This window comes from Arachis ipaensis, chromosome B07, assembly GCF_000816755.2.
Source record: "Arachis ipaensis cultivar K30076 chromosome B07, Araip1.1, whole genome shotgun sequence".
Classification (NCBI taxonomy): Eukaryota; Viridiplantae; Streptophyta; class Magnoliopsida; order Fabales; family Fabaceae; genus Arachis; species Arachis ipaensis.
In genome coordinates this window covers 4,815,520-4,831,339 of record NC_029791.2, presented here as the reverse complement: position 1 = coordinate 4,831,339, position 15,820 = coordinate 4,815,520, and the positions used below count along the sequence as shown (strand labels likewise).

At 36.0% G+C, this 15,820-nt stretch overlaps 4 protein-coding genes across 23 annotated transcripts in view; all 4 read left to right on the top strand.

The window, feature by feature from the left end:
* The window catches only part of LOC107608975, a 9,086-nt gene extending 2,785 nt beyond the window's left edge, over nucleotides 1-6,301 (top strand). Inside the window, exons 2-11 of one of the 19 annotated variants that reach the window (XR_002351033.1) lie at nucleotides 2,316-2,423; nucleotides 2,781-2,824; nucleotides 2,950-3,009; nucleotides 3,099-3,161; nucleotides 3,302-3,379; nucleotides 4,035-4,741; nucleotides 4,830-5,229; nucleotides 5,441-5,498; nucleotides 5,576-5,635; nucleotides 6,095-6,301. Coding sequence is in view for 7 of the 19 variants with exons in the window: in XM_021107078.1 (XP_020962737.1) it covers nucleotides 2,781-2,824; nucleotides 2,950-3,009; nucleotides 3,099-3,161; nucleotides 4,035-4,118; nucleotides 4,591-4,686 (347 nt within the window). In the remaining 12 variants the exon portion in view is untranslated. Of the gene's footprint in view, nucleotides 1-2,315; nucleotides 2,424-2,780; nucleotides 2,825-2,949; nucleotides 3,010-3,098; nucleotides 4,742-4,829; nucleotides 5,230-5,440; nucleotides 5,499-5,575; nucleotides 5,636-6,094 lie in introns of all 19 variants that reach the window. The other 18 variants (XR_002351032.1, XR_002351029.1, XM_021107083.1 and 15 more) reach the window with 18 other exon arrangements.
* LOC107608974 (pentatricopeptide repeat-containing protein At1g71210-like) lies at nucleotides 7,071-14,877 on the top strand. Of its 2 annotated transcripts, XM_021107076.1 has the most exons (5): nucleotides 7,071-9,901; nucleotides 10,134-10,685; nucleotides 11,207-14,114; nucleotides 14,244-14,437; nucleotides 14,530-14,877. In XM_021107076.1, the coding sequence occupies exon 1, from the start codon at nucleotides 7,251-7,253 to the stop codon at nucleotides 9,858-9,860; it is 2,610 nt and encodes an 869-aa protein (XP_020962735.1). In that variant the 5' UTR covers nucleotides 7,071-7,250; the 3' UTR covers nucleotides 9,861-9,901; nucleotides 10,134-10,685; nucleotides 11,207-14,114; nucleotides 14,244-14,437; nucleotides 14,530-14,877. The 2 variants fall into 2 exon arrangements, with proteins under 2 accessions (XP_020962735.1, XP_016166267.2); XM_016310781.2 differs by having other exon boundaries at nucleotides 10,134-14,114.
* LOC110262366 (putative disease resistance protein At3g14460) lies at nucleotides 11,712-12,944 on the top strand. The gene has a single exon (XM_021107649.1). It carries the CDS (start codon nucleotides 11,712-11,714, stop codon nucleotides 12,942-12,944), a length of 1,233 nt encoding a protein of 410 aa, XP_020963308.1.
* On the top strand, nucleotides 12,967-14,533 carry LOC110262422. Its single transcript, XM_021107648.1, has 3 exons — nucleotides 12,967-14,037; nucleotides 14,244-14,437; nucleotides 14,530-14,533. Exons 1-3 carry the CDS (start codon nucleotides 12,967-12,969, stop codon nucleotides 14,531-14,533), a joined length of 1,269 nt encoding a protein of 422 aa, XP_020963307.1.

Below are 15,820 nucleotides of genomic sequence, written 5' to 3'. Positions count from 1 at the left end.
TTACTTGAGTTTGCCTAATTGTATAACATGCCTACTTGCTTCTTGAATTACTTGCTGTAAATGAATACTATTTGTGTTTTACTTGCTTGCATTATTTGTGACTGTCTGGTGCTGAGGAGGTTAAGTAGGCGGTGGCGATGGGATCGCACGGAGGTTAGGTTGGCGAAGGCTGTGGGATACAACGGTGTGATTAGTATTAGTTAGAATTCCCATAAGTTTAGATAACCCGGTTTATGGTTTAAGTTCTTTATATATTTATTTATTTTGTTCTAAGCTTGAATATCCATATGTGATGTGAAGTTCTAGGATTTCCTTCGGCGTCTCGAAGCCTTACATCTTACATCATTGGGTACTGTTACCATACTGAGAACCTCCGATTCTCATTCCATACTTTGTTATTGTTTTTCAGGGGCATGTCGTAATCTACTTCGGTGAGATTGCGGATATGGTGACAGAGCGGAGTATGGTTCGTTCCTTGTTTATCTCTTTTTTACTTTCGTCATAGTATTCTCTCACCTTTTGTATATTTATCTTTATGGCCTTAGAGGCTTATTTGAAAGATAGATTGTATAAGCTGTTTTAATTCTAAAACTCTGTATCTTTTTATTTGTAACTAGTCGGCTTAAACTCCGCAAGCTGCGGCTAGTTCTCTATGATTATTATATTCTTATATTTAAATATATTTTATTCTCTTATACCTATACCCTGTATCTTATGCGTTAGATTCGTGTGAACGTTTCACGCTTTTGTAATTCTGTCTTTGAGCTCAATCCTTCATCAGGCTTCTAGAATATATTATTCCCTTCTATATATATAAATATGTATAAGCCTTAGAATTGTCGTAACCCTTGATTATCCTTTGCTTTACGGCTAGAGTTAAGGCTTGGGGTAATTAGGGTGTTACAAGATCTGTTTCCGTTTTGGAGAGAAGAAGAGAAGTGGGAAGAGAGTGAGAGTCAAACTCACATCTACCGATTGGACTTCTTCTATGGTGTTTCTCTCCTATTATTGTTCCAACCCCCGCTCCTACCAATCAGACTAACCCTGGCTTTTGTATTATGAAAATCTCAGAAATTGGAGAAAACTCCACACTAGCCATAAGCTCACGGAAATACTATGGGTAATATGATGATATGATACCTATAGTATCGTATCATATACCCATAGTATCCACGTGGGGTTATAATCGGTGGGGAGTTTTCACTAATTTTTTTAGATGCTCATAATACAGAAATTAAGGTTATTCTGATAGGTGGGATTGGGGGTTCGAACAGTGACATGATATGAAAAAGCAGAAGAAGTTCAATGGATAAATGTGGGTTTCATTCTAGCTCTTGCCACCTCTGCAATCCCTTAGCCACTCTCTTTATTTCTCAATGTCCATGGTGAAGTATCCAGATCCGCGGCGCTGTTGTCTTCCTCTTTCTTTGCCTTTCTTGCTATAGTCATCATCGCCTACCTCTATTGAGCTTCTCTTTCCCATCGCCTTTGGGTGTGTGGTTCTTTGTCTTTCTTTAGATTTTAGTTTCTTTATATTTTTTATTTAAAAGCCTCTAACTTCTTCCTCTGCTTTGTTTGATTTGTACGAATATATTGGCAATGATGTTGATTGTGGAGATTAAGATGAATCACTGCTACGCTGGTAAAATCTATTACTAATTTTTATTTTAATTTTTTCTTTGGTCTCTTTAATCTGTTCATCTAATTTTCGTGATTTTTTGTAATTCTCGCTCTGAAAATAATAAAAGAAGTTGATTGAATGAAAAAAAAGTAGGCTTATTTTAAGAATTGTTGCATTTTTTTTAGTTTATTTTTCATTGAATCCATGATCTCAAATGAGCTTATGCTAATGCTGGTCTTCTTCCAAAACAATGGATTAGATTAGAGGTTAGCAATGTCTTCATATGCTTTTTCAAACTTCCATGCTTCATATTTTATTTTTTCTTTCATGTTAACTATGATTAATTATAGTTTGATTTTGAATTTTCGATTCTTTGATTAATTTATGGGTTATGTTTATATAATCCTTTGCCTTCCTCTGTTTTTTTTTTCTGTTGTTCTTACTATGTTATTTTACTGGTTTAATTTATTTGAAGGTCTAAATAGTTGCCTTGTGTTATCAATTTTTTAATATTCTTTTACACACCAAATAACATAAAAACAAATAGAGGAGCTTTTCAACTAATTTATTTCTATTTTTACACATTAGTTCTAAATTGATTTTTGTCCAACTTTTCAATTGTTACTTCAAGTTATAATCATCAGAATTTTATATCATATATGTTCCTTATATTTTTCTACGTTCTTTAATGCAGTTTTGAGGAATGTGGAATTCCTGCTAAGTTTGTTATAATTGATGATGGATGGCAATCTGTTGATATAGATCCTAATAGTATTGAATAGAAAGATGATAATTATACAAAGTCAGTATTTCTTTTCTTAATTTTTTCCTTTCTAAAATTTTAAGCTATGTATGCTTATTTGTTTACATTAGTTGATCAAAATCTGGAATGGGAGGAAGCGGGCTACTATTGACTTAGTGATTAAATTCTATATAGATTGATTATTAATGTAATTGAATGAGCTGTAAATGTTAATATTAGATCCAATGTGTTTTTGGTGGAGACTTATAGCCTTTCTTTATAAATGTATATACTAGAAGCAGGGCTTTATGCCTTTGCTATGTGGTTATTTTTCATTACTTACCTTTGTTAAGAAGAGAAATAATTTGATGCAAAAACAATCATTTAATCATTTTCTATTATATGATTTTGTTGCAGCTGGGTCTTCATTCATGGAAGCCTTGGAGGGCGAATTGACCCAAGTAATCAGAAATTTTTTTTATCCTGAATTTTATAGAATCATTCTATTTGATTAGGTTAAGTTTTGAACTGCTTTTAGCCAAAGAATGCTCCACTCTTTTGAATAATGAAATTTATTGTCTGTCAGCTGGGTGCAATTGACGACATTGAAAAGCTACGAGAATACTTGGAGATTCTAGAATGGCAGGTCTCTTTTCACCCTCTGGTTGTTAATCATCATACATTTTATCATCATTATGTAATGGACTATGATATTTTTCTCTGTGTATTATGTAGGTATTTGGAGGATCATATAAAAGCACATTTGCTCTTGCTTACAGCCAAGCTCACCCAGACAAGGTGTACTAATTTGTTATTATTAATCATATTCTTTTTTATGAAGAACCAATTAGGTTGGTAATGTATAATTTTTTATTTCCCCAATATTTTGTTGTTAATCTTTTAAAATATCTTTTAAGTTTTACTGGCATGATCCTCAGGAGAATTTTCCTCTTAAGGAAGAAAGATATTGACTGGTTTTATGAAGGTGGTGCTGTTGCAATATTCCGTGATATTTGGTATATTTAGAGCATTCCTTTTTATTTATTTATCTGGGATTATGTTTAAATATCTTTAGCACAGTGAACTTTCATTTCGAAGTGAAGACAATTTGACTTATTTAATATATGGAACTATGTTGAAACTTTATTTTATGCCACTTTCATTGCATGTCAAAGATTTCAATTTTTCTATTGAGGAAATTTTTCTTTAATGATTTTACACATTGATTCAATCACATGACTTGGTTGTTGTTTAATGCATGGTTAGTGTTTAAGGTGGTTGGACAAAACCCTTTTTATTATGAATATAGCACATTGCTATTTGGATGGCAATGCTGATGCTGTGGAATTCTGTTCATAAGATTCGTACCACCATGTTCTAACTGTCTTTACATACAATCTCCAACAACGTGGTCACCTCAGTCAACATGGAAGCATTTAGTTTATAATAAAAAGCTTTTTTGATAGATTTTGAAAATGTAAAATCAATAATATTATATCCCAAGATTAGGCTTGTCCTAAAAATGCTATCAATTATTAACCTTTGTTTTAGTATTTATGTTAACTTATTATTCCATATACAGCTTGATTGTTTTTGTGTGATGGTTGTGGTTGAAGCATGTGATTTTCATTTTCATTTTTATTTTTGGTGTTGGTGTGTGGCATTCAATAGATAGATCGGTACCAAAAGGTAGACAAGTCAATGGCAGAAATGCCAATGGATAAAAACGAGATCAGTATCACAAGTCAGGGAAGGGTGAGCAACTACATTACTTATGCCATGACCTTGCTTCAGGCTCCTTATCTTCGTCCTTTCTATTTACTCTTTCATTAGCACATCTTGCAACAAACTACTATCGCCTCTGTTCGTTTAGAACGTTTGGTGTTGTGATTATACTTCTTTCTTTTATTCCTTGGATAAAATAAAAATTACCTTGAAATGATCTGGGGAATTTACAAGAAGAAAAGAATCATGCTTAGCTACTACAGGGCGAACATTGAGTGTTTTTTTTTTTTAATTTAAAATTCAATTATGAATCTAAACTAAGTACATGTTTGGCAAATAGTTCTTTTTATTTTCAGAACCTGTTTCGGGAACACATTATATTGTAAACATTTTTGGACCTAAAAAATGTCAAAACAAAATCAAACTTAAATTGTGGAAAATGTATCTAGATGAATTTGACATGTTATGTATCTATTGATGTTGTGAGGACCATTTTGTACAGGTTTTTGCTCAGATTATATTGTTTGCCTCTTCATTGGAAAGGTTTTCAATAAAATTATTTTCAAAGCAATGGGTAGAGCTATCAACAAAATTGTAACAATTGTGGAGTTGATCAACGTCTGATCATTTTGTAATTGGCTGAGCTGGGCTATGTAATCTTCATACATGATACTTTGTTTTATTCTGATAAGTCCTTTATGTTTTGTTTTTTATTTATATATGTTGGGTTTGCTTCTGCAGTTGGGGAGTAATCAAATAATACACAGAAGAACACACAAATTGGATCCGGTAACATCATTGGTACTTGGGAGCCTCTAGACGAAGGCCTCCTTCTATATGTGCAGTTTCTGAATAGTATTTTAATTAAAATGTTCAGTATTCCATTTAGGTTTTACTTTTATTTTATTTTATTTATTTATTTGATACTGTTCATGATGCAATTTGGGGACCACAAGGCATGTACCATTTGATAACAATAACCCTTTCAAAGAAGGAAACAATACATCATCTGTGGGTAGGTTACAAGAAGTGGTTATGGTGGATTTGTTCAAGACAACATTTTGGAAGTTCCTTATTTTGACTATAGTTGTTCATGCACTTTGGTTTTATCAACATGCAGAGGACTTTGGATATTTAACAGGTATTTAACACAAATGATCAATTATTGTTTTAATTTGCAGTGAAAATAAGTTATTTTATATTTTCTGCGTTAGTTGTTAATTAAGTTAGAAAAATATGTGGATTGACTCTCTGCACTTCTTTAGCTGTTTCCAAGATTTCATGTGTTGAAAAAATTTTATCAATATAAATTGAGTATTTGGTATGATCTTTAATTTGTTGTGCCATTTTAGGTATCGATCACCATTACCAGTTGACTAAGTGAAGGCATCAAGTATTTTGATTATGGAGGTAGGTTCATATGAAAATTGGTGTTCTCGAAAAATAAATGCCCTTCTCTCCATCTATATGACCTTTATGTTCTGCAGAGAGTTCACCAAATGGCCGAATTCAAGGTCGTGGTGGATGAGGAAGAGAAAGGACCAGAGGTATATATCATGTTCTTGCATTCATTTTTATATTCCATGTTATATTTATAATTATAACTTCGTAGGTTTTGGTGTCTCTTAGATAAATCATTTGTTAATTGTAATGACCGAGTCCTTTAACTTAGTTACTTAGACCATTATATTTTTCTTATCTCAGTTTTTCATTTTCAATCTAAAATTAATGCCTTAAATGTTATGTATAACACTTGAAAAAGTGATGGCTATATGCATAGAATCTGGGATTTTCAGGTAGTCATCAGTGCATCTAGATAACTTGTGCGTGTTTCAATATCCTTTCATGTAACTTTTGCACAACCAATTAATTACATTAAGAGATGGTAGGGAAACATGTCTGAAATTTTCCTTTAAAAACTGTTAGGAAGGATATGTGAATTGAATAGGTTGACAGAATATTTATTCTATGAACATATTTGGTATGGTTGTTACATTTTCTTTCAGGTATTGATTTTATTGCAGCTGATTACGAGGATGGAGGCTGGGATCGCAACATGGAAAATGCTAGGGGTTAAGGGGCAGAAGACAAAGAATTATATATCTTGCAGTGTTGATTATTTTGAGGATTGTCGTAAAATACTTGATAGTATATTATATTTAAATCTTGCTACATATTGCATTTATCAAACTTTATGTCAATACTTTTGTCTACTCTTTATGATTCAAGTTCATAATAATATTAATGATGAAGTAAGGGTGTTGCCACAAAAAAAATCAGTTTACCCTTTTACTTTTTATTACCTTTGTTGTTTCATTATTTTATTCTGGAAGAAACTATAGGCACAATTTTCTGTAATGTAGAGTAATTCATAATTATTACTTTTTATTTTTACCATTTCTTCGTATTGCTTCATGCCTATTGTGTTTGATTTAGATTTGATGTTTTTTATGTTCTCTCACATTTAAGAATGAAAATTAACACTCATTTGTGAGTTACTTGATTCTATCAAAATTGATATTGACTTGACTTTTTCTATTTGGTTAAAAATCCTATACAAGGACATTTTATTTTGACAAGCCTAACAAAAACAAAATTTTTAAAATATCTACATATTTATGATATTATAACAATTATGTAATGAACATAAAAAATAGAATTACTTTAACCAACATAATTTATGTTTGTAATTATTTTGTTTTTTATTAAGTGATATTAATACTAATTGTGTTCATAACTTCATATTATTATCAATCTGATATTATGCAAGGAAAATTTTTTATCAAGGTTACATGTACAATGCATTTCAATTTGACATTATTAGATGTGAATATTAAAGATTTTTTTAATTTATTTATTGAAATAGAGTATATGATTCCGTGCAAATGCACGGGGATTTGACTAGTAGAGTTAGGAAAAATATAGGAAACTTCCTAATTTTAATATAGGAAAAAAATAAATAAGGTATTGATATCAATTAATTAGAAATTTGAAAATTAGGATTGTAACTGCTGGGAGTGTTTGCAACGTGAAGCAACAAGAGTCACGCTACCCCAATCCTCCATTACCTTCTCCGTTCATCAACAGCGTCCTCGAACTGAAGGCAGTGAATCAAGGATGATATAATGTTGAGAACTTAGGTTTGAGGAAGGAAGATCAACAATGCTACAGCCACTAAAACATGTAACCAAACGCAGATCCCTCTTCTCTTCTCTTCTCATTCACATCAACAACCCTGCTTCCTTTTCTTCTTCTTCTTTTTCATCTTCTTCTTCTCATAACTGCCACACCGTCTTAAGAAAAATAAACGAAAACGACGTCGCATCCTCCATCAAGGACTGGTTCAAAACGGGCGACCCACTCATCACCCGAATCTTCCAGATTCTCTCTTCGACGGACTCCTCCTCCTATAACGACGACGCCGCCCTCGATGCCTCTCTCTCCTCCCTAACACTCCCCCGTCTCGACGAGTCCTTCGTCCTCACTGTACTCCACCATGGCACCGCCGCTGCACACATCTACCCCTGTCTCCGCTTCTTCCATTGGGCCGGCCGCCAGCCCAACTTCCACCACACTCGCGGCACCTTCTCCGCCATCTTCCGAATCCTCGCTCGCGCCCCATCAGTACTCGACGAATTCCTCCAATCCTTCCATCGCCGTGGCCCTGCCTTCAACCCCCGTGTGCGGTTCAAGGATACTCTCGTCATTGGATATGCTATTGCGGGTAAGCTTGAGATTGCAGTCCACCTGTTTGGTAAAATGCGGTTTCATGGTTTGGACTTGGATTCCTTTGGTTACCATGTGCTTTTGAATGCCCTTGTTGAGAAGGATTATTTCGATGCTTTTAATGTCATTATTAGGCAGATTAGGATGAGGGGTTTTGAGAATCGGTATACCAATGTGCTTGTTATGAAGAGGTTGTGCAATCAGGGGAGGTTGGATGAGGCTGAAGGGTTTTTGTTTGGCTTGGTGGATGGTGGCAAGGAGCTTCATGGCTCCGAGGTGAGTGTTCTTGTCAGTGCTCTGTGTGGGAGCAATAGGTTTGATCATGCTTTTAGGTTAGTTAGAAAGTTTGGGGATTCGGGGCTGGTGCAGTTGGATCATGCTTATGGGGTTTGGATAAGGGGCCTTGTCCAGGGTGGCCGGTTGGACGAGGCCTTAGAGTTTTTCAGACAGAAGAAGAAAGATGAAGGATATATTCCTGGTTTGGCGATGTTCAACGTGTTAATTTACAGGCTCTTGAGGGAGAACAGGCTCAAGGAGGTGTCTGATTTGTTGATGGATGTGTATGAGAATGCTATTCCACCGAATACGGCTACTATGAATGCCGTGCTATGCTTCTTTTGCAAGGCTGGGATGGTGGATGTCGCTTTTGATTTGTTCAAGTCCAGGTCAGAGTTTATGTTGTCCCCAAATCATATGGCTTATAAGTACTTGATACTTACTTTGTGTTGGGACGGAAATGCCAAGGAAGCATTCAGTGTGTTGAAGAGCTCGATCGATCACCATTATTTTCCAGATAGACGGACCTTTACTAGGCTTGCCAATGTCCTGTGTAGAGAGTGCATGATTGATGAGATGAAAGAGTTGCTCCATCTTGCCTTGGAACGGAAAATTATGCCTGATGCTTCCACATATGACAACTTTATAACGGCACTGTGCCGGGCGGGAAGAGTAGAAGATAGTTATTTGATACATGGGGAACTTAAAGGTGCGTCTGCTAGCAGGGCCTATGCAAATATGATAAAGGGTTTTAAAGAGTTGAATAGGGGAGATATTGCTGCTCGTCTTCTCGTTGAAATGAAGGAGAAGGGTCATAAAGTGACACCGGCTCTATGTAGAGTTGTTGTTTGTTGTTTACTTCAGATGGACAATGCAAGGTCTCGGTTTTTCAGTTTGTTTGAGATGCTGTCCCATAATGATCGTCAACATTATATTTATGATTGTTTCATTGATGCGGCTGGGCATGCCAAGCAGGCTGAGTTGGCTTGGAAAGTGTTTGAGTTGATGCAGAGGAATGGCATTCAGCCCACTTCATCTTCTCTAATTCTTATGTTGAAAGCTTATTTGAAAAGTGGAAGGACTTATGATGCTCTTATCTTCTTTAATAATGTTTGGTCCCGTGGATTGGCAACTAAAAAGTTATATAATTGCTTGGTTGTTTCTCTCTGCAAAAGCAAGAATCCTGAACCTGCGTATCTGCTCTTACAACAAATGTTAAGAGACGGTTTAAATCCAAGCATTGAATGCTATGAGAATCTTGTACGGGTGCTTTGTTCATCGAAAAGATATCATGAGGCAGTGAAACTTGTTAATGTGTATGAGAAAATGGGACGTCAATTAACCTCTTTTCTCGGTAACGTACTTCTTTATCACTCTATGTCTTCATCGGAAGTTTACAATGCCTGTGTTCGTTTAAGAGGAGTGAAAGAGGAGGGAGAAACTGGTTGGTCAATGCTTAGCTTTGTGGTTGGTGCATTTCATCATCGTAGAGTTAGCCATGTTGAGGACTTGGAGAAATTAATAGCAAAGTGCTTTCCACTTGACGTTTACACTTACAATTTGTTGTTGAGAATAGCATGTAAGAGTGATAAGGAGCAGGCTTATGAGTTGTTTGAAAGGATGCGTAGAAGGGGCTTTGAGCCCAATCGGTGGACTTATACCACCATGGTTGATGGTTTCAAAGGGCAAGGGATGAGACGAGGCTCAGAGGTGGTTTCAAGAAAGGAAAAGGATATTATCCAACAGAGAAACCTCTTTAAGGAACAATGATCAGTATGCGTTAGATATCCAAAATGGTCCACCCAATTTTAGTAAGGATATTTTTTAGAATTGCATATTTATCAAAAGAAAAAAAGTTATCTTGGATGCATTGGATTTAGTTTTTTTTTTTTTTGTTTCTGTATCATTTATTAATATTACATCCTGTGCAATCCTTTAGAAAGAAGGTAGCATTAAGTATCATGATTTCATGAAGAGTTTGTTACATAGACTTTCCTAAGCATGTAACCAATTGTGTATCTTTATTCTTTCCCCGTTTGACAGATCTTGTTATAAGTTATATCAGATCTTAAACCAGGGAAGCAGATCCCAAAAACATGCATTATTAATGAAACGAAGATCATGAGCTCATGAAGTCAACTTCACTCACCGCACATAAAAGCAAACACTTTCCTTAGCTTCTGTTTGAGAAAATCCAGAGACTACATTGCAAACTGCAAACCCTTCTCTCTTCCATCAGCTTTCTTTCTTCGTTCTGATCCAATCTGATCTGCTGCTGTATTTGAAATTCAATCATGGCTGCAAAACTTGATGGTGGAGCTTATCTCACTTCTTTCGTTGATGCTGTTTTAGACAAGTTGTCTTCAATACTTGAAGATGACTCTGTCCTCGACTCTGTCCTGGAGTTGCTTGAAAGGTTGCAGAATAGTCTGTATGATGCTGGACCTGTTCTTGATGATGCTGAGCAGAAGCAGTTCACTGACAAGAGAGTCAAGAAGTGGCTTGTTGATCTCCAAGATGCTCTTTATTTTGCTGATGACTTGCTTGATGAACTCTCCACTAAGGCCGCCATCGCGGCCACTCAAGGGGATTCAGGTAACTCTTCTTCCTGGTCTCGTCTTGTTGATTCATACATTGATGATAGTGGTGTCAATGTCATCAAAAAAATAGTTGGCAAACTACAGTCTCTTGTAGAACGAAAAGCTAAACTTGGTCTAGAAAAGAGTGCCAAGTTGGACACATCATGGAGAATTCCATCCACATCTCTCGTTGTAAGTTCTGACATATTCGGTCGGGACAAAGAGAAGAGAGAGATAATCAAATTGTTGCTAGATGATTCTGAATGACCTCTTACTCTGATCCCAATTTGGGGTATGGGTGGAATAGGAAAAACTGCTCTAGCTCAACTGGTTTACAGTGATGCCAAAGTAGTGGGAAAATTTGACACTAGAGTATGGCCTTATGGGTGTGTGTTGCTGAAAATTTTAATCCTATTAGCCTTACAAGAACTAGACTAGAGAAAATAACTTGTAGTTCTTATAAGAAGGATGATTTTGATTCACTTCAAACTCATCTGAAACAAAAGTTGATAGGAAAAATATTCTTAATTGTTCTAGATGATGTCTGGCATGATCAACAAGACATTTGGGAGGATCTTCTAAAACCTTATCGCTACGGCAATCACGGAAGTAAAATCCTTTTGACAACCGTAGTGAAAAGGTTGCTTCTGTGGTTGCAACTACCGATCTACATTACCAACTGAGTTTGTTGTCTAATGAAGATTGCTGGTTAGTATTTTCAAAACACGCAAGTCTTTCTGCTGATTCTATGATGAATCCAACTCTGGAAAAAGTCGGCAAAGATATTGTAAAGAAGTGTGATGGATTGCCCTTGGCAGTTCAAGCACTCGGAGGCTTATTGCGTGGAAATTCTGAAGTCAAGTCTTGGAATCATATATTGAAGAACGAGATCTGGAAATCCTCCAATGACAAGATAAAAATTGTTCCAGCCTTAAGAGTTAGTTATTATTATCTTCCTTCGTGTCTAAAAAAGTGTTTTGTTTATTGTTCCATATATCCCGAGAGTTGTGAATTTGATAAAGATGAATTGATCTTGTTATGGATGGCGGAGAGTCTCTTACAACCAGTAGGAGAAAAGACTCTAGAAGAAGTTGGTGACGAATATTTTGATGAATTATTTGTGAGGTCATTTTTCCAACCTCATAGTACTAATGACAAGACATTTGTGATGCATGATCTTGTACATGATTTGGCAATGATCTATGCTGGAGAATTCTGTTTTAGAGCAGAAGAGCATGAAAATGCTGTTGAGATTGATATTAAAGCTCGTCATTTATCACATAATGCTACAGGCAATTATCCAATCTCAAAACTTCTAGGAGTTTGTGATAGAGTAGAACATACAAGGACATTTCTTGAAATCAATTTGTCACCAAATATCCCATTTGACATGGAAAACACACCTTGTATCTTGTTGTCAAAATTGAAGCGCCTTAGAGCTTTGTCATTCAAATGCTTTCCTCTTGAATCACTTCCTGATTCAATAGGTGAGTTGATTCATCTGCGTTACTTGGATCTCTCTGGAACCTACATTGTGACATTGCCCGAGTCTTTGGGTAATCTTTACAATTTGCAGACCTTGAAGCTGATTGGATGTGAAAAATTGAAAATGCTTCCGGATGGCATGCAAAATCTTGTAAATTTAAGGCATCTTGATATTAGAGCAACTTGTTTGCGCGAGATGCCGAAAGGCATGAGCAAATTGAAAAGTTTGCAGTTTTTAAGCGACTTTGTTGTTGGGAAGCATGAAGAGAACAAGATCAAAGAATTGGGAGCACTTGCGAATCTGCGCAAATCAATTTCCATTGACAAATTGGAGAACGTGGTCGACAGCAGTGAAGCTTGGGAGGCAAGAATGTTCGATAAGGATGGCATTGACTCTTTGAAGTTGATTTGGTCATCAAATAAAAGTAGGGATGGAGTTTTTGCTTTTGGTGTCAAAAAGAAGGATGCAGCTGATTCCCAAATTGAAAGAGATATACTTGACAAGTTACAACCTCACAGTAATTTGAAAGAAGTAGAGATCAGTGGTTACAGAGGCACAACATTTCCAGATTGGTTGGGAAATTCTTCCTACCACAACATCACCACACTAACCCTGCAACATTGCAAGAAATGTTCTGTGCTTCCTTCATTTGGACAATTGCCTTCTTTGAAGCACCTTACAATTTCAGATTTTAAAAGTCTGAAAACTGTGGGTGCTGAGTTTTACAAGGGTGGATCTTGTTTGGAGACACCATTTCCAGTTCTTGAAACTTACATTTTGCTCAATTAGTGACTGGGTGGAGTGGCATTCAATGGAGTTCAATGCATTCCCTCGACTTGCGGAGCTTACCTTAAGTGACTCTCCCATGTTGAGAGGAGATTTGCCCAATCATCTACCATCTTTGCAATCACTTACCATTGACAATTCCAAGTATCTCCGTTGTTGTCTTCCAAGAGCTCCTGTGATGACCTCTTTAAACATAGTTGGTGCTGGAGAAGTGAGAACTAGGGAGCTACCTCCTTTACTGCGTAAACTATCAGTTCATGGAATTGATCAAGTGGAGCCGGTGGTTAAGGCCTTTCGGCATATGCAACTGACTTGCCTCACATCTTTATGCATCTCAGATTGTTCCTTCCACATATCATTTCCAGTGAGTAGTATTCCTGCATCACTACAAGAGTTGACAATATCAGATTGTGTAAAATTAGAACTCGAAATGGATGGGCATCACAAGTCCCTGCAGTCACTGAATATAATTAATTACTATGATTCAGCTACATCCTTCTCTTGGGATGCCTTTCCAAATCTCGTGCGTCTCCAAATCAAGGAGTGTAAAAGCATGGAGTCTATTGTGGTGTCACAGTCTCTTTCATGTCTTCGTTCTTTATATATATCCGGTTGTTGGAGTTTGAAGTCAGTGTCGACGCTATGGATGGCAGCACCTCAGCTAGAGGATCTCACAATACTGGAATGCCCAGAGATTGAATTGTCTCCTACAGGGGATGGGGATCCACATTGTAGCCTGAAATCTCTTACTATCAGCTACTCCAAACTAATCAGTTGTGCAGCATTCATGAATTTGCAATTAAATGGACTTACTCATCTTCGCATTTTCGGTGAATATAAGGAGAGTGTGAAGTGCCTCCCAAAGGAAGGTTGGTTGCCTGCCTCACTCGAGTCTCTCACACTTTTTTACATTCAAAGTGTGGAGACATTGGAGTGCAAGGGACTTGCTCACCTCAACTCCCTACAACAATTAAGTATTCATCATTGCTCCAAGTTGAAGAATATTGAGGGAGAAAAGCTGCCTGCCTCTCTAAAACAACTCATCATCAAAGGAACTCCTTTGCTGGGTAGACGGTGCGAGAAGAAGGATCCAGAGGTTTGGCCCAAAATCTCCCATATCCACGGCATTCAAGTTGATAACAGATGGATTTTGTAATCCAACAACTTCAACAGGTAACTGTTTCTTTATATATATTTTCAATCTTCATTCTGTTTACAATATTCTTATTCTTCATTCTTATTATAATGTCTTATATCATTCATTCCTTACTCACAGTTAACACTTTGTAACTTCTCATACAGCGTATCCATGGAACCAACATCACAACTTCTGCAGCTATGGTTTTTCTTTTGCTGCATGAAGTATATTCAATCGTTGCAATATGCAGTGGGGGAATGCTGAGAAGTAAGACAAGAAATTTGCTGACAAGATTCAAGGCCCCTGCCAAGATAGAAACTTTCACACACAATGGACTTCTCACTATCATTGCTTCCATGTAAGTGCTTAAGAAACCTCAATTCCCAGAGAAGGAATAATGTTCGAATAACATTGATTACTCAAATGATAACTTAGATGTGATGGGAACAGGTGAGAGTGAAACTTTCTTCCAGAAAACTATTGAGCAAACAAGGGAGAACCACAATCATGGACACAATCCAAGATATTCAAGAGAGGCATGAGAGTGATTAAGAAAGGAGCCCCAATGAGCTTCATCAAGTGTTGTTGGACATGGCTGCAGGGTCAATCAGCTCCAGCTTGAGGAAGTGCCAAAGGAATATCAGGAACAGACCTCATTGCCATCATAATATTGATCATTATCATATTGATATAGTCCTTCTTATTGGCAAAATAAAATTTACCTTTAGAATTTCGGTTCATGTGTATGTTACTCTTTAATTTTTTTTTTCTAAACCATTTGATAAGAAATTTCAGACACATGAACTCATGTTTAGCAGATAAATTTATTTTTGCTTTAGTTATTGGGGTTAATACATAGCACACGCTTACATACACGTATTATTGGGGTTTAATTCATCATTAGTTATGATGCACGGACACTGACACGGATACGGGACATGACACGGAACACGCTGACACGCGATTTTTAAACGGATACGGGACATGACACGGAACACGCTGACACGCGATTTTTAAAATCTTACATGACACGGGACACGCATACATATAAAATATAAAGTATTTTTTAGATAAATCGTGATGATATTTTGATATTTTATTAATATTAAAATATAAATTAAATTTTTTATTTTAATGTCTTTTTTTAATTATATCAAGTATTTAAAATATTTTTTGTTTTAATAAATAATAATATATACTATATCTAAATTTATTTTAAGAATGTATGTTAAGAATAAGACTGGACACGCTGACACGTGATGCTATTTAGGTGTGTCCAGGCGTGTCCGGAGAAGAATTTTTTATTTTTTATTAAGAAACGGTTGGACACAGCAGACACACGTATTGGACGAGTGTCGGTGAGTGTCGTTTTTCGGACACGACAACTCAGTGTCTGTGCTTCATAGATCATTAGCCACTCTAATCCCTTGGCCATTATTCTTTTGCATACACGTATTTATTTTTTTTCCCTCTATTTTATTGTGCATTGTTGATTAAGAATTGTATGTTTCATTAGAAAAATAAAAGAAAAAATAGTCAATAATGCAGCAACAACTATGTTTATCCCACTAAATATAAGTGAAAACTGAAAAGTTAAATAGTAACAATAAGATCTTTGACAATGAATAAAAGTTGAAATTTCCTCCTCAAACCATCGAATTAGAGAAGAAATAAAAAATTGGAAGACATGTGAAGGCAGCACTGAGTATCATGAAGAATTACATATTTAGATTTCTTTCCT